This window comes from Salvia splendens, chromosome 12 (assembly GCF_004379255.2).
Source record: "Salvia splendens isolate huo1 chromosome 12, SspV2, whole genome shotgun sequence".
NCBI classification, from domain to species: domain Eukaryota; kingdom Viridiplantae; phylum Streptophyta; class Magnoliopsida; order Lamiales; family Lamiaceae; genus Salvia; species Salvia splendens.
This window is the reverse complement of record NC_056043.1, coordinates 31,913,069-31,937,263: the sequence shown is the minus strand read 5'-3', so window position 1 is coordinate 31,937,263 and position 24,195 is coordinate 31,913,069. Positions and strand designations below refer to the sequence as shown.

Genomic DNA, 24,195 nt, shown 5'->3' with positions numbered 1-24,195 from the left:
TTCTCAAAGCTGAAATTGCTCAAAAATTATTTGAGGTCAACTATGTCGCAAGATAGATTGAATGGCTTAGCTACATGTTCTATTGAGAAGGGTATATTGGAGAATGTTGATCTCAACATCGTCCTTGCTGATTTTGCTTCAAGAAATGCTCGACGGAGTTTTTTGTTATGAGACATTGAGTATTAAATGTAATAAAAAATATTGAGAGTTTTTTTTGTTATAAGACATTGATAATTAGATGTAATCATAAATTTTATAATCCAGTATGGGGCCTTGACATCCGGCTTGGCGAAGGGCCCTTCAAAACACAAAGCCGGCCCTGCGCCTCTTCCAATCTTCCCTTCCTCCCCACCTTTTCCAGGTCAGATCAACACCATAACTTATTAGTAATTTTTGTCTGATTGCAATTCCCTCCGATTTGAGTAATCTGATGATAAACTCTTCGATGGATGCTGTTCGTTGCGATAGGAAGCTAGCCGATTGCTTATTGGGCTAAACTGTGGGAAAACACTTGATTCTGTTGCTCTTCCCTAGCCTGCTAAATCTCTTTCCGTAAACCATGATTTTGATCTTCAGGTATGTGCGCGTAGTGCGTGTGTGAGCGTTTCCTTATTTCTCTGGTGATTTCAACCTTGAAGAAGTAGTTTTTCACAGTTTTCATTCAATTTGTGTTCATAGCAATTCATCCTACTATTTGAATCACACAAACTGTTTGCTGAAATGATGGTCTGTCAATCATATGAATCAAAATTACTTGATGGCCTTTAAATTTGGTGGCAACAACTTGTGTGCATCCACCCTAATTATATCCAGTTTAGGGTTCATCATCACTCCCCGTGGAGTAAAAAATTGATGGTCGAGAGTAGTCTAGACACACTGCCATGTGGCATGTCTAGCCAAACACGATTGCAAAAATAATCAGAAATCTTCAGAGAGAGAGGAAAAGGAAGAGAGCTAGAGATTTATGCAAATGTGGTTGGCCAACACACCCATGTCTGGTCCATCAAATTTTTGCTCCCAGTGACGCGAGGCGTTTTTAATCCCCGGTTGGTGTTTACTAATCGCAATTAAGATTTAATTAGGACGGCTGCCCATGGGTGTGCCTTCTAAATTAGTTATATTGGAAACATGGAGTGATGTCTTTCACTTGATTAGCTGCCAAAAAAAGCATATGCTATTGAGATGCTGATGTTTTCCTTGTGCATCTTGTGTCAAGAGATGTGTGTGAAATATTGAGGGAGTTATCATGGAAAGTATGAGTTCTTGCATTTGTTTCACTGTAATTGTGACACCAGTCGGTTGCTCTTTGTTTCCTCATATACGCAGGCGTTTTCGTTTCGTGCTGATAAGGAATCATTGAGAGAGCCTCGCAGCGTGAGGGTAGGCCTGGTTCAGAATTCTATAGCTCTTCCAACTACAGAACCGTTCCTTGATCAGAAACGAGGCATCTTTGAGAAATTGACACCGATCATTGAAGCAGCAGGCGCTTCTGGGGTCAACATACCATGTTTGCAGGTACTTTGTCTATAAACAGTCAACAAACCTCTGCAGACTAACTTTGGACCCATCAACGCAGGAGGCGTGGACGATGCCATATGCATTCTGCACTCGCGAGAAGAAATGGTGTGAGTTTGCAGAGCCGGTAGATGGAGAGTCGACAAAATTTCTTCTGGAGTTTGCTCGGAGGTACAACATGGTTATAGTGAGCCCTATCCTTGAAAGGGGCGTGAACCACGGGGAGACACTTTGGAACACTGCTGTGATAATTGGAAATCATGGCAACATAATCGGGAAGCACAGAAAGGTAAAATGATGCATCTATGTAATTTTCTCACACGAACGTGCCTCTGAAAGTAATCATTGCAGAATCATATACCTAGAGTTGGGGACTTCAACGAAAGCACGTACTATATGGAAGGGAACACCGGGCATCCTGTGTTCGAGACGGCTTATGGAAAGATTGCTGTCAATATATGTTATGGGAGGCATCATCCCCTTAACTGGTTAGCTTTCGGGTTAAATGGTGCCGAGATAGTTTTTAACTCATCAGCAACTGTCGGTGAACTTAGCGAATCAATGTGGCCCATTTAGGTACCCTTGTCACCACCCTCTTCTTGTTTACTAGTAGTACTTTGTTTGTAATAATCGGACATTTAATGTTGCAGGCACGTAATGCAGCCATAGTGAATAGTTACTTTGTGTGTTCGATCAATCGTGTTGGGACTGAGCATTTCCCAAATCCAGTCACCTCAGGGGATGGGAAGCCACAGCATGCAGATTTTGGGCATTTCTATGGTTCCAGCTATGTTTCAGCGCCCGACTCCTCGTGCACGCCATCTCTGTCCCAGTACAGGGATGGCTTGCTGATATCGGACATGGATCTTAACCTCTGCCGGCAACTAAAGGACAAGTGGGGATTTCGCATGACTGCCCGGTACGAGATCTATGCAGATTTGCTTGCTCATTACGTGAAGCCCGATTTCGAACCCCAGGTCATTGCTGATCCACTGTTGCAGTTTAATGAGATGTGGAAGAAACTAGGAATTTGCTGTTGTTGTATTTGTAATGTGCCTTTGCCATAAACATTGCAACTTGCATGCTTCTTTAAACGTCAATGCTGTGTTTTGTGGTAAACTGTGAGACTTTGCAAACCATTTTTTACTGAATAAAAGTCATCACAAATTCTTAAAAAATTTATAATCCTAATTTGGTATGATAAACTTGTGATAATAGGTAACAAAATTCCAGCGAAGTATACAAAATTTTATATCAAAACAAAAAATTATGTAATGGTCCAGAGTCCCATTTTTTTTGTATGTTACTCATAAATAAATTGTTTTTATAATAATTTATTTAGTAACACATTAAAGTAAATATTTATTTCAAGCAAAATTGAAGTTTCAAAAATTATATAGTCGAAATAAAGAAAAACATAAATAGAAATATGTAAAATTTTAAAATACTAGTAGTAAAATGTGGTGACAAGAGTACCTCAATTTTAAAATGTGGAGTCATTTTCTATTTTAGTAAAATTTAACACATTTTTCTTCACTTTTTACTATTCTTTTGTCATTTCTACCTTTTTTTCATTTTCTAATTTGTTATTTCTTTATTTAATTCACTTAATCTAATTTTTCTCCTATTGAAATAAAATGTCTCCAGTAATATGGAATGGAGGAAGTAGTATTCCCGAGGTTAATTAAATATCAGAAGTAAAATTCATAAATATATGAATTTATTTATAAACAAATCGGAAAAAATCTAACAGAAAATTGAGAACCTCTAAAAAAAGTTGCTGTATTGGTATCCAACGTCAGTCAGCATCAAATTCTATCATCCTTATCCTTCTTCTTCTTCTTTTTCCTTCTACTCTCTCTCTCAATTCACAGTAGTAATAACAACACGGTGTTCAATTTCGTATTGCTTCGTGAATTTCGATAGCAAGGGTGTAAATTTCTGTATCTGTCTATCGATTACTTTTTTCTGTGCTGTGCGAGGTGTTCAACAATGGCGTCGATATGCCCGCCGACGTTCCCGTCGCCGCACACGGATCCTATTCATCGGGAGCTGAACTTTTTTCATTCGAGATTCAACTCGTCCATGCTCAGGAAAAAATTGCAATCGGGAGTTTCTCTGTCTAGGGTTCCTGAATCCCCTTTCTGCTGCCGTTGCAACGATAGGGGAAGTGGCGGCTGGGATGGCTCCGATTCAGGTGCTGAGGACGCGTGGTGGTGGGACTTTGGTATTCAGGAGACTATTAGAAATGCGATTAAGCGTTTTGATGATTACTTGAGCTCGTTGAGGGATCAAAGGGCGGATGGGACGCTGATTGTGGCGGAGAAGTGGGGGGATGGAGAGGAGGAGTGGGATTGGGAGAGGTGGAGGAAACATTTCGTCGAGGTTGATGAGCAGGAGCGCATTGTGTCGATTTTGAAGGTATTATATATTCATTTGTTTCTGTTCAGTTCTGGAAATAAGCTGCTAGAAGCTTTTTTACAGTTGAATTTTGAATTTTATATGCAAGTGTTTCTAGGTTGTGTATTCTTAACGAGGATATATATGTCGAATATCATTCATCAAAATGAAGAAATTAGCACAATTGAATGTGAGAATATATGTATTCAAGTAAAGAAATAGGCATGATTTGTGATAGTCATGTGAAGAAATATGCTTCTAATTTTTGATGGAAGCACAAATTGTCTCGCCTCTGAAAAAACTCACGATGTTGCACATGGGACATGCAGCATCTTTGGTTAATGTAGTCCGCCTCTTTCGTTAATCTTTTTTTTCTGGAGGGGGATGAACTGTGGGCTTTTACTGACATTGTTGTCTTAATTCTTAACAGTCTCAGTTAGCTACTGCAATTCAAAGGGAGGATTATGGAGAGGCTGCTAGGATAAAGGTGGTAATTGCAGCTGCTGCTAGGAGCGACACTGTTGGCAGGGTGATGTCCTATCTAAAGGTTGCGTCCCTGTCCTGCATGTTTTTTTTGTTTCCAGATGTATTTACGTTCATTACCTATCATCTTTATTAAGTATTTTATGTTTTTGTTATTCTTGCATGCAATGTCTTTGTAGTTAATTGCTCGATTTAAATGCTCTGGTATCATTCAATCAATTGCAGAAATCTGTGGAGGCAGAGCGATATGGAGATGCAGCTCTTATACGTGATCATGCAGGGGCTGGTTTGGTGAGTTACCCTCAAATTTAGATCACGATGCCAATGCAAATTGAGCCTTCATTCCGTAAATATATGTGGTTGACTGTTTTTAAAACCCATCATTATACATGTACTAGTCTTTTACTTGCTTAGTCCAATGATGAATGTGCAAAATGAAAATTATTTATAGCGTCAAATATTTTGGTTCTTCAAGTTCAAGGGATAGTCTGATTACAACCTGTCCAATTGGAATTATTGGTGCAAATTATTAATATTATTGCTATTGTAGTATAGTTTTATTATTATCATCATTTAGTAGCATGTGCTTGCATCGTGTAAGCTTGTTTACTTGAATTCTGATGTCATTTTGCTATTAGTGTTAAATAAGAAAGACCAGAGTGCGCACACATGTTTCTTTTCTCTAAGAACTAGGTTATATAACAATTTTTCTGGTATTCAGGTTGGATGGTGGGCTGGAACTTCAGATGATACTAATGATCCTTATGGTCGCATTATACATATAAGCGCTGAGTATGGAAGATACATTGCTAGAAGTTATAGTCCTAGGTAAAGTTACTTCTCACTGTATATAGCTCTCGTATCATTTATGAGTAGAATCAGACATTAACTACATAGCATCTATTCATGATTTACAATCTTCAAAGATTATTTTTCTTCGGTTGAAAATTCTTAGCAAAAAAAGTTAGTTAGCCGTGTGACATATATTCAGGTATTCAGGGTTCAGGCATTCAGCAACCCTTGAACTATCCTTCTATTAGTTCTTTTCCTCTCTCTGTGTGTGTGTGTTTGCCTTGTTCTTCCTATATAAACATGATGTGCAAAAAAAAATATTTGGTCAACATGATGAATATTTTTAACTATCACTTTTTTCAGGTAGCTCTTTCCTCACTGATGTTTATTCCCTAAAAGTTAAGTTAGATTTTTCATGGCGAGTCTAGATCTTTGCCTTCAAGTTCTACAGATACCTTTTGGATCAAGTTCACCATCTCTTCCTTTGTTTTCCATTTGAACTTCTTGGCAGGCAGTTGGCAACAGCTTCGGTCGGTGCTCCCGTGTTTGAAGTGTACCTAAGAGACAATAAAGAAGGTGATTATAAGCAGCAGGTATTTTTCTTATGCCTCAAGGTTCTCTAGTTATCTATGTGTGCTCTATGACTATTATAATGTAAGTGCACTCGAACATGCACACATTTCACTCCTGTTCTTGTCCTGCTTTTGCGGTTATGCCATTCTATTACTTTTATTTGGTTGAATTATAGTTCTTTTGAGTGCAACTTCTGTGGATGTATTGATGGATATAGGATATTTGGATGATTTATCATTTGTTACTTTCGCTGTTTTTACCTGTAGGAATTGTAAAATGCAGGACACTTCTGCTGCCTCTTTTCTTTCACATTACTAAGAAGGCAGTATTTGCATTGGGAAGGCCTACTTAAATTCTTTACCTGAGAATACACGCTGTATGCAACATGCACATACATGTGCCCTGAATATGAAAATATATTAATTACTTGATTTGTAGGCCGTTTACTTAAAGCGCAAAGGAACTACGGAAGATGTTTATGTTCCATCCTTCAAGTCATCAGGGGGTTCCAGAAGCCTGGACTCTCTTGATGCAAGAGATAACAAAAGCAAGCTATTCGAAAGAAGTTCTGAAGATACAGAAGACGGTGAGGATAGGGATGACGATATTGGTTTTGATAATATCCTGCAAGACATGATTCCTGGTGTGAAAGTCAAGGTTGTGAAAGTAACAGCACCCGAGAAGGTCGACAGGGATATAATATCTAAGGTGATTGAACAAATAATAGATGAAGAGGATGAAGAAAAGGACTATGACATAGAAAATGTAGATGTTGACACTGAGATTCAAAGTGAAAATGAGGACGAGCACAGTGACACTGATATTAAAAATGAAAATGATGACGAGCACAGTGACACTGATCTGGATTCTGGTAGTGATATAGCTGACGAAGATGACCAACATCAAATCGCACTTCAGGTCGTTGTTGGTGATGGTTTTCTCCAGAAATTGTCTCGTGGTGCCCATGCTAAAGACTTGCTTCGTGTTCCAGCAAGGCTAGAGAAAAAGGGTCGGATGACATTTACATTTACAGTGGAGGAAGATGTTAATGAGCTCCAACCTGGTGGAGATGGACAGTCTGCAAAAAACAAAAGATCTAAACTGCCAGGCCAGCGTAGCATCGACAATCTTATGCTTGATTTCGTTAAATCCATTGGCAAAGGGAAGATTCCCATGAAGGTTGGTTTACATTCTGTATTTCTGTAGTTGTGGAGATTCATTTACTATTTCCAAGGTGGGTGCGTCCTTAGTCTTTCTATTCCAGGCATAATTTCATCAACTTGCAGGTTCTTCGAGATGTAGGTGAACTAATAAACCTTACACTCAATCAAGCTCGAAACAGTCAGCCACTCTCTGGGTCCACCACATTTAGTCGCATTGATGCTTCTTCGTCTTCAGATCCACTAAATGGTGATTAATATTTATTTTCAACACATGTATTGTTGCTTTTCTCTCATGGCTCAATGCAGTTTCAGTAGCTTTATGAAAATATATATGTTTATCAGGGTTATACATTGGTGCGCATGGGCTCTACACTTCAGAAGTTATTCATATGAGGCGGAGATTTGGCCAGTGGAATGAGGATGGGAGCACAAAGAAACCTTCGAAAATTGAATTTTATGAGTATGTTGAAGCTGTTAAATTAACTGGAGATGCTTATGTTCCAGCTGGCCAGGTAGTTCATTCATTTGGCTACCTACTTGAATCAGTCAAGGTTCATTGATTGCTATATGTATTATGTTCTATGGTCAGTTGGAGACTATGTTCATAACTCTGTAATATACTTCAGATTGATAAATAGTGGCCTTCTCATACCAAAGCTTACTACCATCTATCAACAAAGCATATAATCTTCTCCCTCGCAGGTTGCGTTTCGTGCAAAAGTAGGGAAAAAGTATCAGCTTCCACATAAAGGGATTATCCCTGAAGAATTTGGGGTGGTATGTTGTATACTCTTTGTATTCAGTTAATACCTATAATATCCTGTTACCACTCTTAAGTTAATCAACCTGCAGATTGCTCGATATAGAGGTCAAGGAAGGTTAGCCGAGTCTGGATTTCAGAATCCTCGATGGGTTGATGGTGAACTTGTTATATTGGATGGAAAGGTTAGTTTTCTAGCTGACTTGCCATAATCTCAACTCTGGATATGACTCCTTTTGCAGGTTTCCAAACAACTTCAGTTTCTGATCCCTATTCTTTCTTATGCAATTGGTGCAGTATATCAAAGGAGGCCCTGTTGTTGGTTTTGTTTACTGGGCTCCTGAATACCACTTCTTGGTATTCTTCAATCGACTCAGGCTGATGGATTGAGTACTTGTCCCATCAAATTCGGATGCTATTGTTTTTATTTGCTCATAGGTAAGAGTCCAATATACTTTGTGTTTGTTCCCTTTGTGAGTAAAGTTGCCTGAAACATGGAATTTGAGCTGTAACTAAACAGATAATTGTATGTCCCCGCTATCCCTACGAAGATGACTCACTTCCCTTTCTGGTACTTGTGCAATTGAAGTGGCAGTTATGGCCCGAGCCCTCTCTCTTCATACTCGTGGGAAGTTGGAGAAGACGAGCAATCAGAACAAATCCTTGTAGCTGACCCCTTTCCCGGTGAGCTATGTGAACCATTGCGGTAGTCGACTTGACATTAACCGTGATTTTTTGAGTTATAATGTTTACTGGATAACAGGCTGATCTAACTTATGCCTAGCCTGTCCTCAGAATGTGTATATATCTATTGCCAATTGGTAGCAAGTTCAGCATCCAATGTTGTATGGGAATAATAATGCTTTGGATTTCCCTATAGGTTCATAGTTTCACAGAGCAGTTTTATTTTGTAATCTGTGTAAACACAGTTAATTTATGTCATAATTTTGTTATGTTCTCATGTGTGATTGAGGCCTGAAACTTTATGTCCTTGATTTGGCATTTGTATTGAGAAAGGGCTCCATATACATGAGTATATATAGAGAGATGCGTTGCTAGATAATGTGATCACCTTTTATGAGCATAGCTCTAGTTTGATTCACGTTACCATTAATTTACAAATTTTTTAAGTGCTGGATAGTTTTTTATTTGTATTTATTTATTTGAAGTTAGAGAAAATGAATAAAGTGAACTTAGAGTTTAAATAATTATTACTAAAAATTAATTAACTCCGGAGGTATCAGGATCAAAATTAATGTATAAAATAAAATAAATAATGCTAATGTGGATTAATTGAGAGTACTAACCAATCATGCATTGACATTTGGTCATATTTGATTAAATTAAATATCATGATGAAAAAGATGCCAAGAACTTAAGTATATGTTACGGCACAAGACATTTCACTAAGTTATGCATGACTTTTCTAATATTAGTGTGAGAAAATGGAAATCCACTCACTAAATTGTTGAATACTCACTAAATGTGACTATAGCTAGTAAATCAAATTTATTTACACTCCAATCCCATCATTCCTTGGATGAATTGAATAGTTGATGTCTTCCCTCCGTCTCAAGGAAGATGACCTCTTCCTTGGACGGCACAAGATTTTATACAGTTTTATTTTATATGTTAAGTGAAGAGAGTAAAATAAAAAAATAATAAAGTAGAGATAAATGTGTTTTATTCTTAATAATGAATCATCTTAATTGTGACAAATCAAAAGGGAAAGTAAGTCATCTTCTGTGGGATGGAGGGAGTACAATGTTAACTAGATAAAAGTGGTGGATTGAATATGAAAACAATGATAGAAAATATTAATACTAATGGAATGTGAATTTTGTATATCTTTTATATTAATTTTAATAAAATAAATTAGCAGACCGTGAGATTTATATTAATTTTAATAAAATAAATTAGCAGACCGTGAGATTTATATGTGAAATATAGTAAAGTGCAATAAGACATGTAGTTATGAATATAGAGAATACAATTTGATGGTGGCGTGGAGCAAAAATCTAAGAGCATCCACAACCGTGCTCTTGCCAGCGGCACGGTTGTGGGCCCGGACGGTACTATTCATGCCTGCTCTCTGGCAAGAGCACAACACCCACAACTGTGCTCTTCCGCAAGGACGAGCACAATTAATTTAAAATTCAATTAAACAATAACATTTCCATAATACTAAAATTCATTAAAAAACCACAATAAATATTACAAATTACAAATAAAATAAAAAGACATAATTAAAATACTAAAAATTAAAAATTACATAATTAAAATACTAAAAATTAAAAATTACATAATTAAACTCCTAAAAATTAAAAATTACATAATTAAAATCCTAAAATTGAGATTGAGAGAGTTGTTTAGTATAGTGTCATTTTTTGTGTTTGAAATGAGAGTATTTATATATGAAAGTATGAATTTTGGGGTAAAAATAATGAAAAAAATAAATTAAAAGTGTGGAAAGAATGGATATATTTTATTAGGAAGTGAGACAATATTTTTTTTATTAATTTTGAATTTTTCAGATTTTTCGATTTTTTTAAAAAAATAAATAAAAAATGATAAATCAACGGGCCAATCGGAAGCTGCCACGTCGACGCGCTGTGTTCTTGCCGCTGGCACGGACGTGCTCTATGCATAGAGCAGCGCCCTGCCAGCGGCAAGAGCGCAATGGTGGCGGAGCGCGTCCTTGCCAGCTGCAAGGACGGACGGTGAGCTGCTGCTCACCGTTGGGAATGCTCTAAGATTCAACCATCTAATTTGTATTGTTTTCTACAATTGCATTGGTTGCTTCATCAAATAGGACGATCATGTGATCACAAATCAATCACAAATCTAATTATACATATTGATCATTAAAATACACCTATTTTATAGTATCACAAACGATGATACATTCATACATACTCCGTGTATGTATCTACGCTGTATGATTTGTATCTAACGATGGAGAGAGAGAGCAGCTCAAAATCCCCTAGATTTTCACCGTCTGCAATTCCTCAAACCAAATCAATCAATGTAGAGAGAGAGAGAGAGAGAGAGAGAGAGTGTGTGTGTACTAAATCCGAAGTAGTTTCAACTTCAATACTGAGTGAAAAGCAAGGCAGAAAAAGTAGCCCTATCTCCACCACCACTATGCACGGCCCCAATTCCAATTCCAACTCCAACTCCTACGCCGCCGCCACCCGCCCTAATTCCAAGCCTCCTCAGCCGCCGCTCCTAATCCCCCCCGGCCACGTCGCCTTCCGCCTCCTCTGCCACTCCTCCCGCATCGGCGGCCTCATCGGCAAATCCGGCCACATCATCAAGCACCTCCAGCTCCTCACCAGCTCCCGCATCCGCGTCGAGGATCCTCCCCCTTCCTCCGACAACCGCGTCATCAGCGTCGTCGCCTCCCCCGCCGTCGTCAAGCGAATCAAGCTCTCCGCCGAGGAGGAGAGCAATGAGAGCGCCGAAATTGAAGGCGGCGGAGGGGAGGAGGTGTGGTTTGACGTCTCGGCGGGGCAGGAGGGGGTGGTGAGGGTGTTTGAGAGGGTGGTGCAGGTGGCGGCGGAGGGGGAGGCGGTGATTTCCGGGGTGGTTTCGTGTAGGCTGCTGGTGAGTAAGTTTCATGGGGGAGCGGTGATTGGGAAAGGGGGGAAGGTGGTGGAGAAGATTAGGAAGGATACTGGTTGTAAGATTAAAGTGTTGGCGGTGGAGAAGAATTATTCGAATTTACCATCCATGGATGAAATCGTTGAGGTCATTTAATTTGTTGTTTGCTTTACAATGTTGGTTGCTTTGTGTGAGCCTTTTTAAGTTTCCGTGTTTGAACTGTTTGCTTGCGTTGATGGACTGAATAATAGCAGATAGAGAGCTAAGAGCAATGAACTTGAGCACGATAGATGTTTCGCCTTTAAAATTAGAAGCTGTTATATCAGATGAATTTGTAATCTTAGGAGGGGTTACTTTGTGTGTTAGGATATATAGATAAAACCTAGTACGACCGATGTTGGATATCTCACGTCATGTGTAGACTTGTTGAAGTAGTTGAACACATTGTTGAATGTAGAAACAGATTGTGTTGAACCCAATCGATCTTTTCATTTATGAGATGAGTTGTTCTTTCTCAATCAGCACGGCATCTCAATGCCTGCTGTTTTTTTTTATAAATTAAAATACTTACGATGAAGCATTTTTGGATTTCTTTTGAAACTTTTGAAGTAATTTTGTTTTTTTCTTTGACAACGTTATAACTGGAAAATACTTCTTTTTAAATTTTGTAATTTTGTATGATCACGATTAGATGCTCAAAACCTCAAATACGCTCAACCAATTTGGTGGGCTTCGTTGTCATGTCTGGCTTCTTTTTCTTTACGTAGTCCCTATGGTAGGGGAATGAACTTACTTGATACGGGCCTAACATCTACGGTGCAATCGGCTTCTAATCTTGAGCCCAGATACGTGACTCACCAGTAACCTAACCCCACGCCCAGCAGTGTCGTTGTCCAGCTCATCCAATCCAGAAGCCCAAGTATCTCCGAGACTTTGTCTAGGGCTGCCCATGCATGCAACATTACGGTGTATTATGATTTAGATTTGGTTTGTTAGCAAGTGGCCATTATCTGTTTCGTTTTAGCATTCTGTTATTGGGTTAGGATGTGCCGCATGTTGTAGGCGATTGTTAGACATGTGCCAACCTTGCGGATAAGGTTTTGGCATGTAGGCTATAAATAGGCGTTCTCTTGGATGTAGAAAGCAGCACTGAAAATATCTCTCTTTTCTTTCTTCTCTACTTTTCCTCATATCCTCCTCCTCTCCTTTCGTTTCCTTTCTCTCAACGTTTGCGCATGATGACTGGAGTTTGAAGCCACTCAAAGGCTTCTTTTTCTATCATTAGCTCATTACTCCTTAAGAAAATACGCTGTAACCTTTAAAACATGGACATTTTTTGTGTTTTCCTTTGGACGCCCAACAAATATTTGTACCTAGGTGTGGTGTGATTTAAACATGTTGGTGCTACTTGTGATTTTCTCGTTCTAAATAATTACTATGGATTTTGGCTGCATATATGACCTAACTTGGTAGATTACAAAACAATGCATGTTGGGCTTGAGTTCCAGAATCCAGTCACAATGCAAATGCATTTATTTTAATCTGTTATGGAAAATACACCCAATATGAAACAGGAGACTCTTTGGTTAGCTTTGGTAGATATATATTACTATATCTGAATTGATTTAACTTTAAAGACTCACTGCTAAGGTGTGAGGACGTGCATACTATTTGTAATTTTATATTATTAAATGCATATAAATTTTCCTAACTTGCCATCACCATTTTATTTCTATAGTACTGGCACCAACGTTGTGAATATGAATGATCAGGTCCTGCTAAAATAGTAGTATAAGATTATTTTCCATTTCCAAGAGGCTTTCTGACTCTACTTGTATGTTAGCTTTTTCTATTAGCATTTGATAAAAGATGTACTAAATGCGATTGATAAATTCGAATCTTTGATGTCATTGTAATTTATATCCAAGTAGTCTCTTCCCAATGAAAAAAGTGGATGCTTTATATCATTTGATGAATACTGATGTGGCTAAAGGTTGTTCTTGTGGATGTCCTTGCAGATTGAAGGTCTTGGCTTGGCTGTCAAAAAAGCACTTGTTGCTGTCACTAGTCGCATTCAAGAGTGTCCACCTTCCGAGGAAACAAGATCATATCCTACTAGGCTTGAATCAGAACCCTTGCCAATTCAAACTGTTGATCTGCCCCAGCAGCAGAGCCCAATACTGCAACCTACACCTTCGAACTATATAAATCATTCCTGGGGAGGAGGTACATCATTAGTACCTGAGAAGGTCTCCTATATGAGCCCTACAATACCACAACTAGAAGTGATTTTTAAGATACTCTGCCCCAATGAACACGTTGGCAGCATTATTGGCAAGGGAGGGTGTATCGTCAAGGCTATTCAACATGAAACTGGTGCTTCTATAAGTATTGGGTCACCTGTAGAAAACTGTGATGAACGATTGATAACCATTACGGCAATGGAGGTGAAGTTTGATTCCACTGTATTGTAATTCTTAGATTTCATATGCATCAGTTGATTTTTTCTTTGGTGTGTTGTTTCGTAGAGTGTAGAATCTAAATACTCACCTGCACAGAAAGCAACTATTGTTGTGTTTACTAGATCTACAGAGACTGGTCTTTTGAAGGGATTCCGTTCAGATCCAAAAGAATCACCTGTATCAGCTCGAGTTCTGTTGGCATCAAACCAAGTTGGTTGCCTACTGGGAAAAGGAGGCGCGATCATTTCAGAGATGAGAAAGATGACTAGTACTAGCCTAAGGATCATTGGGGGTGACCAAGTTCCAAATTGTGCCTCTGAAAATGAAGAAGTTTTACAGGTACGACAGTTAAAGTGTGTAATAGATCTAGGAGATAAATAGACTCACAATAGAGTTGGAAAAGTTAGAAAGGTTTTGAGTGGCTGACTGCTGTCAATTTTATCATGCAAAATTTCTGTCAGGGATTCACAAAAATTAACCTTTTAATACCTTTTAAATCTGAATCATACTTCTTCCATTAAAGTTTAATATCAATTCTCTCACCACGATTGCTACATGCATGCTGATGTCTCATTATTCTTCGCTTAGATTACAGGAGAGTTTGCTAATGTGCAAGATGCTCTGTATAAGGTGACTGGTAGATTGCGAGATAATATGTTCTCCAACAGAATGTTGAATGGTAACAGGAATCGTAATTATTCAAGGACTGACAATGATGCATATGGCATTGTAAGAAACCGTCCTGCGTATGGATCACATCAATCTTTAGCTGACTCAGACAAAACCAACGAGCACAAATCCTTAACTCAGAGCATGGATCATCTTGCAATTTCCAATAATAACGATCGATTGTTGACACCAAGTTCATTCACATCAATGGTATGGTTTGATCATTAATACTTTCTCTTCTTTTGTATCTTATTATCCGTTCTCTTACTTTATGCTGGTCTGGACGAATCTGATTGCAGGCTCTCTCTGGAGTAAACCAGGGAAATATTATGGCTAATGGCAGAAGTTTAGCTACTGTTAAAAGTGGTGAAGAAATCGGCAGGTTACCACAACACACAACTCTGCAAAACCTTGTTGCTTTAACTCTCTGGGATAGTATATTTCATTAAAAGAGAAATGTTTTAGTATTTGCTAATTTGCCTAATCTATTACAGAATCAATGGAACACGTAATGGATAATAGATTGTCTCGTATAAACCTAGAAATGCTAGTAAATATCAAACTTTTGCCCATCAACACATTCCGCACTGTGCACTTTCTTTCTGGTTAGGTGGCATATATTTGTCAGTAGACTTTGTTTATTTGCTGTTAAAACTTTTAAAGCTTAATTGATGTCATGCCAGCTCCTTCAACCAGCTATTTATTGGCTTTTGTGCTCGTAGTAATACAAATTCGTAGTTGATGAAATAATACCCTGACATTCCTTTTATATGTACAAGCAGTGGAACTAGACCCACAATCGCAGCAAATACTATGACAGTAGAGGTCGTTGTTCCTGAGGCTGCGGTTGGCTCCATATCCGGGGAGAACAATATTGATTTTGCTAGGTTGCGCCAGGTAAATGGATATACCATTAAAATCGTACAACTACTTAGAGATGTCGAATACAGCCCAATTTTTTAGTAGAAACCCCAAAAAAATCCTTTGGGGTTATTTGCCCTTTTGATGAGTTTCTTCAATATTTATGACATCAAGCATTGTTTGAATGTGCCATCAGATATCCCGAGCCACGGTCATACTGCAAGAAGCTCGCCCTGGAACGACAGATAGAACAGTTGTTATATCCGGGACAACAGATGAAACGCAGGCGGCCCAAAGCCTACTCCAAGCATTCATACTGTCTGGATCATAGCAACGAACATGACAGGTTTTTGAAGATTCTATTTTTTCTTTATTAGTTTGCATCTTCTCAAATAGAGGAGCTGCCAAACTAGTAGTGCTTATGTAACATTGCTCAATCTATTTCATAAGCACTTTAGTTTCTTCATGCTGCACATGTAATCCTTGGCATGACAGATTAGTACAGAATGAAGATTTTGGATTCATGTGTTTATAGTTACACCAACCACATTGTATGTTCACAATTTCTTGACTCAACGCATAAATGGTCGAACACGCCATAATTCAGAAACTCAAAATACATCAAACAATAAATGCAGTAGGTCTTCTGCAAATGAGAAGTTTGTAGCATCCATTTTACATCTCGGTAGATACAACACAGATTTCACACAATAGGGAAATGGCGAGCTCGTCCAAGCTGTAAGGATTTTATACCACATCCTTTTAGGTACTTTCAGCTGCATCACTTGGTACTGCTTCTGCTTTCAGCTTGATCTCGACGTTGTCATGGACTCCCTGCAACAGCAGCTCCCCGTCGTATGTGACAATTTTTCGCTTCTTTGCTGCACGCAGCGTTCCAACTAGAGCTTCAAAGATGTTAGCGCACCTATCATCATTAAATAGCACACCAAATGTAACCTGCATAAGTAAGAATGATGCCCAAGTAAGAATACATGCCTCTGTCAACATATTCACAAGGTGTCTTCTTTGTATTGCTTTCTATTGTGTATGGAGAAGAATGAATCTATTTAAAGACCTAATATCATGTTCAATACATCCATTGTGCAAATGAGATAAAGGTGGGAAACAAAGTTGCCATACATAGTGCTTTCATTAGAATAATTAGGCAATCCAACCTTCTCCAACACCTGCACACCCTAATTCTATTGTTTCTGATTCAATTTGTAATGAAAGGAAGGTAATACTCCATATATCTTGTCACCTACAAAATGAGGAAGGAGTATGTTTCTACATCACACACAGCTAAAAGCATCTCATGCTAATGCCCTTTGACAGAGACTTTCTTTATGAGCAGCAAGTAATCATAAAGTAAATCAACATAATCTACTTTCAAAACTGCAAATTGGTCAGGTAATGACGATCGATTTGTTGCTATGATGAAGAAAGTGCATAATTTGAAGACGAAATACGAAGCAGTAAAAAAGTCCAATCTATGTTTGGTCTATCTTTAGCTAAAATGCTCATCATCATCGATCACCGATCGAGCAATACAGTGACGGATCAAGGCATCATCGACAACGGATGGTAGGCCTCAAGTTATTTCAGTATAATGAAATCTATCTATAGGCTATAGCACAAAAAATACTCAGCACTCTTTGATCCTAGACAAAGTCATTTGCTTTTCCGATCAATCAATTTGTGAATCTCACTACTGTAAGCAGCAAAATCTAGAAGGCATGCGATCGCATAAATCTCATGAGCAAGCACAAAACTCCTAGATCTACGAATTCAGAAAAAAAAGATAAATCTGATGATACAACCGCACAATCTGAGCTGCGGAAAGCATCGAGCTAGGGAAATTGAGGCGGATGGATCTGAAGCATAATAATACAGAAATTGGAGCATAATAGAGGAATTGAAAAGAGATGGAGAAATGCGAAGAGAGAGAACCGTGTAGGAGCCGTCGGATTGAGGTTTGCCGAGACGCTTGATCTCCTCTTTGAGACGCTCCACCTCTTCGTCTACGTTCATGATTTTGGATTGTGAAGATGGGATCTGGTTTTCTCCTTCAGATATTTGCTGCTTCAATTCTGAAATGGCTTCTGGTTTTATAGTTGGTTGCCGTTTTTTAATACGGAGTAGTATGTTTTTTAAGGAAAAAAAATACTACTCCAATTTTACATGTCATGATTTTTGTGTTTCGTCGCCTATTTTGTTGGAGGTCAATAAAAAAATTGTTAAAAAAATTAATAAAATAATTAAGAGTTATTGATAACTAGTTTTACAATGTTTTTACGTGAAATTTAAATTTGGTCACAAAAACATCAAGTTTGATTATGTTTGGAATTTCTATAGATCTCAATTTCAGCAAAATCGAGTTATACATAATCGGATAAGAAAAACAACGATAACATTTCAACTAGTTATAATTTGTAAATGACGTGTTTTATGTCTAAATAAAATCAAGTCCACGTCCAAAAATTTATAATTCTTAGACAAAATTCCATCTTGTTTATACCCAAATTTGTTAATGATCTTCATCGAATCTCTTCCTCTTATTTAATTAGATTTGGTTCGGCAAAAGCCACATATAATTCGACTACGACGAAATTGTGTATAGAACAATAGTAAAAGTAAAAAATTGAATCTCGACTTATTAGATAGAGGAAAAATGTCTTACCAACCACAGAAACACGAGCGCTATTTATTTAATAAAAAAATTACTATTAGACTATTTTGGTATGGGCTGTCGGCTTAACTAAGCCCATTTACTCACATTTTCTACTGCCCAATATTAATTCATATACCTAAATAATTCAATTGTGTTGTGTGTGCATACCATACCACTGTGGGCCCTAGAGAGGGCAAATCCCACAAAATCTCCAAATTTGTTAATTACAATTAAAATAATTAATTATCCACGACATTCTTCGATTAAACAAAAAAAAAATGGTGTTTGTAAATACAAGAGTTGACTGAGGAAGGAGGAGGCAGCCAAATCTTGGAAGCTCCCATGTACGGAACGCCACACCCTTCCGCCATGAATGACGCCGCCAACGACCACCCCCCCACACCTCACCTCGACGCCGACAACGACCCCGACGACATCGACAACGACCCCGAAAACACCAACCACCACCCTTCTTCTGAGATCAGGTACGACGCCGCCCACTCGCCGCACGCCCTCGCCGCCCTCGACACCGCTCTCTATGCCCCCGATTTGACGTCGGATCCCCCCGCCGACCAGCTCACCCTTTCCTTCCAGGGGGAAGTTTATGTCTTCGACTCTGTTTCCCCTGAAAAGGTGTTTTTATTAATCGCCCCTTTTTTTCGTTAATTGCCCCTTTTTGCGTGTGTTCAATGTAGGGGATTTTGTGTTTGTGATTTGAATTCAGTTTAGCCCTTGATTGCGTTTGGCCTTCTTTCCTTGATTTTCCCAATTCGAGATTGCTGTGAGTTGTGTAAATTTGAAGTTAGTGGAGATTTTGATTGTGATTGGTGTGGGGAAAATTGAAGTAGGGTTATTGGATTTTCTGGAAGTTATTATTGTTTTACAATTTGTTGGGATTTGGGGGAATTTTATGGGTCCTATTGCAATTTCGGAGCTCGAATTTCTGTGTGTATTTGGAGGCCTTGTGATGTGTTCAGAAGGATTTTTTTTCTTTATCGATGTTTTCTTGATTGTAATTGCCTCCATTTTTTTATATATTGATGTGACCTTGATTTTTTAAAGTTAGTGTAGGTTGTGATTGTGATTGGTGTGGAGGATATTGAATTGGTGTTATTGATTTTTCTGAAAGTTAGTTCTTGTTATGCAATTGGTTGAGATTTGGGGAATTCTTGAGCTACGTTGCGATTTCGGAACTCGAATATTTATGTGTATTGTGAGGGATAGAAGGCCTTGTAATGAGTTCTCCAAGGATTTGAAGTTAGTGTAGATTGTGATTGTGATTGGTGTGAAACATTGTGATTTGGGGAATTCTTGAGTTCTGTTGCAATTTCGGAACTCCAATTTCTATGTGTATTGGGAGGGCTAGAAGGCCTTGTGATGATTTATGCAAGGATTGGAGTAATTGTTTGTTTATTGATGTTTCAGGTTCAGGCAGTTTTGTTATTGTTGGGTGGGTATGAAGTGCCGACTGGTATTCCTACTCCGAGGATGACACCTCAGAACCATAGGGTATGGTTGGTGTGACTTTCAAGAACTCAGATTTCTCAACTTGGTAACTGATTTATCGTTTGTTTACTCCTTGGCATGTACTTTAAACAGAACGTGGGTGATTATCCGGCAAGGTCAAGTCAGCCTCAAAGGGCTGCCTCTTTGAACCGGTTTAGAGAGAAGAGGAAAGAACGGTGTTTTGAAAAGAAGATTCGTTATACAGTTCGCAAAGAAGTTGCCCTCAGGTTGTAATGAGTTTGAGATTGTTCAATAAGTGCTGACTGTTTCTGTTGGATCATGTTTCTAGTTGAACCTTTTTATGATTATGTGCAGTATAAGTTTCGTGGAACCATTATCATATATTCAGTGAAGTCTTCTAATTGCAGTTCCTTACTCTAACTGCTTCAAGTAGATATATTTTGTACCTGCTTTCTCTTTATTACTGTAAATCGAATCGAAAAGCAAAATAACTTGCTTTTTATTGTTCCTTTTGTTTGCGCACATTGTTGCGTTATACGGCTGTAGATAATGGTTTCGCAAACAAATGAAGGTTCTGTTCGAGTTGTTGCTGCTTTTATATCTTAATACCTTGTATAGCGGACTGAATTTTTAAATTGTATACTTATTAAATAGGAATTATTGTCTGAAATGGTATACGAATGTGCCTGGAAGAGATTTATTTGCATGTTTTGTAGATTGAGCCCACTCAACCAACTTATTCATACACTCCGTATTATATATCAAAATGTCATATATATCTCATGCGTATGCCATCTTCCAGGATGCAGCGTAAGAAAGGTCAGTTCACATCATCAAAATCAGTGCTTGACGAACCGGGATCATGTTCTGCTGATTGGAATGGGAATACTGGCCCGGAAGAGCCGGAAACCTCGTGAGTGCCTCTATATTTAGTATCTTTATGGTTTGTATTTTTTAGCTGGTGAATCTTAATGGCTTATGCTTCCTGGCCGTTATATTAATGATATAAGCTGCCTTTGAATTGACGTCTGAAGCAGTTACCTTCTCAGTTTGTTACTTGACGACTTCCTTTGAAACACTTCTCTTGCTTGATTTCAACAGATGTACACATTGTGGGATCAGCTCAAAAGCCACTCCTATGATGCGACGTGGACCAGACGGGCCAAGAACTTTTTGTAACGCTTGTGGTCTCAAGTGGGCCAGCAAGGTATGTATGTGTGTGTCATTCGACAAATGTAGCTTTTCCATTTGTGTATAGTAGCTCAAACATGAGTTTTTCCTTTCTATTTTCTAATTGGAAATTTTCATTTTCTGAATGAAAGTTTCATTTTTCACACAAATAATTATATTTTGTCGTTTAGCTCGTAATATTTGATCATCGAAACAAGCTTGGTGCTTCACTATAATTTGAAATCTTCCCAAGTTTTAATACACCTCGTTTGGTTAAACATCAAATGCCTGATTTGCAGGGAGTTTTGAGGGACCTGACAAAAGTTCCCATAATAATGCAGCAGCATCCTATTAAGGTTAGTGGCTATCAACAGTAGTATTAAATTGTAAGGCTGAGCTTCGCGTTTCTTACGCCTTGTTTTCGCTCTTCTCCTTGACAGCTCGATGGGGAAACAAATGGCGAGAACCCCGGCATAACCCCTTCCAATATGATCACATCTTCCTGTGGCGACAACTAATCCTCGAGTATCAATGTGCCTGTTGAAATTCCAACAGTAATCTGCATTGGCTCGAGTCACCTGTAAGAAATCTCTCAACTTGGGATTGTGCTTATACCGTCGAGGCAGATATGCACGTGATGCCTCCTCTAATCTGGTACGGCCTGATTCGACATTCATTGTTCCTTGTGGTGGAGAGTAATGGATGATGCCATTCTGTTTTAGAATTTTGAACAAGAGATGTAAATATTCGTTTGGATTAGTGTTCTAGTAATCAATATGCTCAAGATTGTGAGGAAGCAAAGAATGTTTGAGAGATTGCTGTTTGCAACCATATCTTTATTTAATCTATATTTGATTTGCATCCATACCTTCATTTTTTTTATCTAAATTGAAATCAGTGTGTTCAAAGATATTGGTGTGTGCGTGTGAAAGAATAAGATATTCAAATGTGGGTCTCATATTCTACTACTACGAATTTTAGAGTTAACTCACGTACGGAGGAACCTACTACTCTCTCTGGCCACGAAAAATAGTTTTATTTTGCAATTTTAGTATGTCCACGAAAAACAACCTCATTCTTACTTTTTTCTTCTTTCGTATACTTTACCCATTTTTTCCTCTGCACTCTTATACTCTATCAATTTTTCATTAAAACTCGTGTCGTCCATAAATGTGACTATTTTTCATGGACGGGAGGAGTATTATTTATTATTGTAAAAAAAAGTAAAGAAATGAAATAATGTGACCAAAAGCCATTTTTTTTATAGAATTTTCATGTGGAGTAGTGAAATGTGAGGAATATGGATGAAAAAATGAAATGGAAGTAGGGTATTTTATGGAGTAAAAGATATTAAAAAAATTACAGCTCACCCGTGCTCTCGGGCACCCCTCCCCTTCCCCCACGACTCGGCTGTTGCAATAGTGCCCTTCCTCACGACGAAACGTATAACTTGTACAAATCTTTACATTTTCCAAATCGATATGATCCATTCGTTCGTAGAACTATTTACTCGCCATCCTGCAAGACGGTGGCTAGGGCGGTGGAAAGGGCAGTATTGCCAATGCTCTTAGACCATCAGCAGTGGGGCGCCCTAAGGCGCGCCCTATGGCGCGCCACGTCAGCATTTTTATCCTCCTCCTTCTCTACCTGCAGTGGGGCGCCCTAAGGCGCGCCACATCATCAATTTTGTAATATTTACAAAATACATACGAATTAAAAAAATAAAATAAAATGCATTTATAATACGAATTTTAAAAACTTCATTCATTTAATAAAAATTAATACATTAAAATGCGAAATAATAAAAAACGCAAACTCAGCGACGGCGGTTACGAGCCCACACTTCTTCAATCATGTCGCTCATGATTCCGCCTTCACTCTGGACTATCATGTTGTGCATGATTATGCACGCATATATGACATCGGCGATGACTTCCTTGTACCAGAAACGAGCCGGCCCTTTCACAATTGCCCACCGTGATTGGAGCACCCCAAATGCCCGCTCTACATCCTTCCGCGCCGCCTCTTGCTTTTGCGCAAATAAAACCCTCTTCTCACCAATCGGGCAGCTGACCGTCTTTAGGAAAACTGGCCACCGTGGGTAGATGCCGTCGGCCAAGTAGTACCCCATATGGTATTGTCGTCTGTTGGCAGTGAACTCTATGGCCGGGCTGTTGCCGTTACATTGGTCGGTGAAGAGGGTGGACGAGTTGAGGATGTTGATGTCGTTGTTCGACCCGGCTACGCCGAAGTAAGCATGCCAGATCCAAAGCCGATAGTCAGCGACGGCTTCGAGGATCATCGTCGGGTGGCTGCCCTTGTATCCACTTGTGAATTGGCCTCTCCACGCCGTCGGACAGTTCTTTCACTGCCAGTGCATACAGTCGATGCTCCCGAGCATCCCAGGAAACCCGTGCGCCCTCTCGTGCATCTACATCAGACCCTGGCAATCAGTGGCTGTCGGCTTGCGCAAATATGTGTCGCCATAGGCCTCTACTATCCCCCGACAAAAGTACTTCAGACACTCGCGACCTGTAGTCTCCCACAGTGGAGGTACTCGTCAAAAAGGTCCGCCGTGGTGCCGTATGCCAACTGACGAATAGCAGTCGTGCACTTTTGCAATGGTGTAAGGCCGGGTTTCCCGATGCCGTCCTCCCGAAACGTGAAGTATTCTTCACGTGAAGACAATGTACGAACAATGCTGAGAAAAAGGTACCTCGACATTCGAAACCGGCGGCGGAACACAGTCGGGCCCCAACGTGGTTGATCGGCAAAATAGTCTTCAACCAGACGCCTGTGAGCTTCCTCGTGGTTGCGTCGGACATACGTCCTATGTCGAATAGGACGATGGACTTGCTCAGCCGCCGCTGCAGCCGCCGCCTTCTCGCGCTGCATTTGCGAATAGCATGCCGCCATGGCCTCTTCAACGGCTGCATCTAATGCTTCGTCAATCGAACGATCGGAATCAGACGAACTAGAACTATTGGTGTCTTCGCCGGGATTCATTTTCGTTGGATGTTGAGAGAGAATATGTTGAGAGATAGTCGATATGTTCGTATACACAATTGAATGAGAAACGAGATTTATATAAAAAAACGAAATCGCGTGCCATCGTCCGCGTGCCATCATCCGCGGCCTTCACAATGGGGCGGACGATGTCGCAGACGATGGCCATCGTCTGCGACGTCCGCCATGGAGCGGACGATGGCGCGGACGATGGTCATCGTCCGCGGTTTAAGTCGCGCCCGAAGCATAGGCCGCGACTATCGTCCGCGGCCTATGCCACACACCCACAGTGGGGGCGGACGATGAATGGCGCGGACGATGCGCGCCATCGGGCGTGCCATCGTCCGCCCATTGCGGATGGCCTTAAGCATCTAACTTCTTCTAGCAGTTAAAGTGATAGGATATGAAATTAGTGGAGCCAAAGACTTGCAAGTCTTTGCATCACTTGGAACAAGTCAATGGTTTTCTATAATACAGTTGTTTGTCAGAGGACCATGTTGCCTATAGGGATGCCTCATGAAATTACGGGCTGACCGCCTGACTCAGTCTGTTCGTTATTCGAGTGGGGATTGATCCGAACTCCGATGGGCCGACTACTCT

At 39.4% G+C, this 24,195-nt stretch overlaps 4 protein-coding genes across 6 annotated transcripts; 3 read left to right on the top strand and 1 right to left on the bottom strand.

Annotated features, from left to right (window-relative positions):
• The first annotated feature begins 267 nt into the window (after positions 1 to 267).
• On the top strand, positions 268 to 8,647 carry LOC121758301 (protein EXECUTER 1, chloroplastic-like). Of its 3 annotated transcripts, XM_042153712.1 has the most exons (17): positions 268 to 361; positions 469 to 576; positions 1,327 to 1,515; positions 1,577 to 1,804; positions 1,867 to 2,091; positions 2,166 to 3,936; positions 4,346 to 4,462; positions 4,624 to 4,689; positions 5,120 to 5,226; positions 5,702 to 5,783; positions 6,202 to 6,942; positions 7,050 to 7,173; positions 7,269 to 7,438; positions 7,629 to 7,703; positions 7,779 to 7,871; positions 7,984 to 8,124; positions 8,207 to 8,647. In XM_042153712.1, the coding sequence occupies exons 6-16, from the start codon at positions 3,508 to 3,510 to the stop codon at positions 8,074 to 8,076; spliced, it is 2,097 nt and encodes a 698-aa protein (XP_042009646.1). In that variant the 5' UTR covers positions 268 to 361; positions 469 to 576; positions 1,327 to 1,515; positions 1,577 to 1,804; positions 1,867 to 2,091; positions 2,166 to 3,507; the 3' UTR covers positions 8,077 to 8,124; positions 8,207 to 8,647. The 3 variants fall into 3 exon arrangements, with proteins under 3 accessions (XP_042009646.1, XP_042009645.1, XP_042009644.1); XM_042153711.1 differs by having other exon boundaries at positions 330 to 576; positions 8,276 to 8,647; XM_042153710.1 differs by having other exon boundaries at positions 330 to 576.
• A 1,959-nt stretch (positions 8,648 to 10,606) lies between these two features.
• Positions 10,607 to 15,811, top strand: LOC121758778 (KH domain-containing protein HEN4-like). The gene is made up of 7 exons (XM_042154171.1): positions 10,607 to 11,436; positions 13,308 to 13,736; positions 13,818 to 14,090; positions 14,340 to 14,630; positions 14,720 to 14,802; positions 15,203 to 15,317; positions 15,478 to 15,811. The coding sequence occupies exons 1-7, from the start codon at positions 10,642 to 10,644 to the stop codon at positions 15,610 to 15,612; spliced, it is 2,121 nt and encodes a 706-aa protein (XP_042010105.1). The 5' UTR covers positions 10,607 to 10,641; the 3' UTR covers positions 15,613 to 15,811.
• On the bottom strand, positions 15,778 to 17,386 carry LOC121758779 (costars family protein WS02710_H03-like). The gene is made up of 2 exons (XM_042154172.1): positions 17,232 to 17,386; positions 15,778 to 16,238 (listed from the first exon to the last, which is right to left on the bottom strand). Exons 1-2 carry the CDS (start codon positions 17,310 to 17,312, stop codon positions 16,044 to 16,046), a joined length of 276 nt encoding a protein of 91 aa, XP_042010106.1. The 5' UTR covers positions 17,313 to 17,386; the 3' UTR covers positions 15,778 to 16,043.
• An 826-nt stretch (positions 17,387 to 18,212) lies between these two features.
• LOC121759378 (GATA transcription factor 24-like) lies at positions 18,213 to 21,454 on the top strand. Its single transcript, XM_042154937.1, has 7 exons — positions 18,213 to 18,585; positions 19,378 to 19,461; positions 19,552 to 19,685; positions 20,222 to 20,332; positions 20,521 to 20,626; positions 20,889 to 20,945; positions 21,030 to 21,454. The coding sequence occupies exons 1-7, from the start codon at positions 18,295 to 18,297 to the stop codon at positions 21,105 to 21,107; spliced, it is 861 nt and encodes a 286-aa protein (XP_042010871.1). The 5' UTR covers positions 18,213 to 18,294; the 3' UTR covers positions 21,108 to 21,454.
• The last annotated feature ends 2,741 nt before the right edge of the window (positions 21,455 to 24,195 follow it).

What these genes read in the sequence shown, in the direction of transcription:
- LOC121758301 (XM_042153712.1), top strand. Translation starts at nt 3,508, where the DNA reads ATGGCGTCGATATGCCCGCCGACGTTCCCGTCGCCGCACACGGATCCT. An exon ending in ATCATGCAGGGGCTGGTTTG is followed by an intron (nt 4,690 to 5,119) that starts GTGAGTTACCCT and finishes TCTGGTATTCAG; the next exon opens with GTTGGATGGTGGGCTGGAAC. An exon ending in AAGGGAAGATTCCCATGAAG is followed by an intron (nt 6,943 to 7,049) that starts GTTGGTTTACAT and finishes ATCAACTTGCAG; the next exon opens with GTTCTTCGAGATGTAGGTGA.
- LOC121758778 (XM_042154171.1), top strand. Translation starts at nt 10,642, where the DNA reads ATGGAGAGAGAGAGCAGCTCAAAATCCCCTAGATTTTCACCGTCTGCA. An exon ending in AAAATGAAGAAGTTTTACAG is followed by an intron (nt 14,091 to 14,339) that starts GTACGACAGTTA and finishes TTCTTCGCTTAG; the next exon opens with ATTACAGGAGAGTTTGCTAA. An exon ending in AGTGGTGAAGAAATCGGCAG is followed by an intron (nt 14,803 to 15,202) that starts GTTACCACAACA and finishes ATGTACAAGCAG; the next exon opens with TGGAACTAGACCCACAATCG.
- LOC121758779 (XM_042154172.1), bottom strand. Translation starts at nt 17,312, where the DNA reads ATGAACGTAGACGAAGAGGTGGAGCGTCTCAAAGAGGAGATCAAGCGT. An exon ending in AATCCGACGGCTCCTACACG is followed by an intron (nt 16,239 to 17,231) that starts GTTCTCTCTCTT and finishes TTACTTATGCAG; the next exon opens with GTTACATTTGGTGTGCTATT.
- LOC121759378 (XM_042154937.1), top strand. Translation starts at nt 18,295, where the DNA reads ATGTACGGAACGCCACACCCTTCCGCCATGAATGACGCCGCCAACGAC. An exon ending in CCGGAAGAGCCGGAAACCTC is followed by an intron (nt 20,333 to 20,520) that starts GTGAGTGCCTCT and finishes TGATTTCAACAG; the next exon opens with ATGTACACATTGTGGGATCA. An exon ending in TGCAGCAGCATCCTATTAAG is followed by an intron (nt 20,946 to 21,029) that starts GTTAGTGGCTAT and finishes TCTCCTTGACAG; the next exon opens with CTCGATGGGGAAACAAATGG.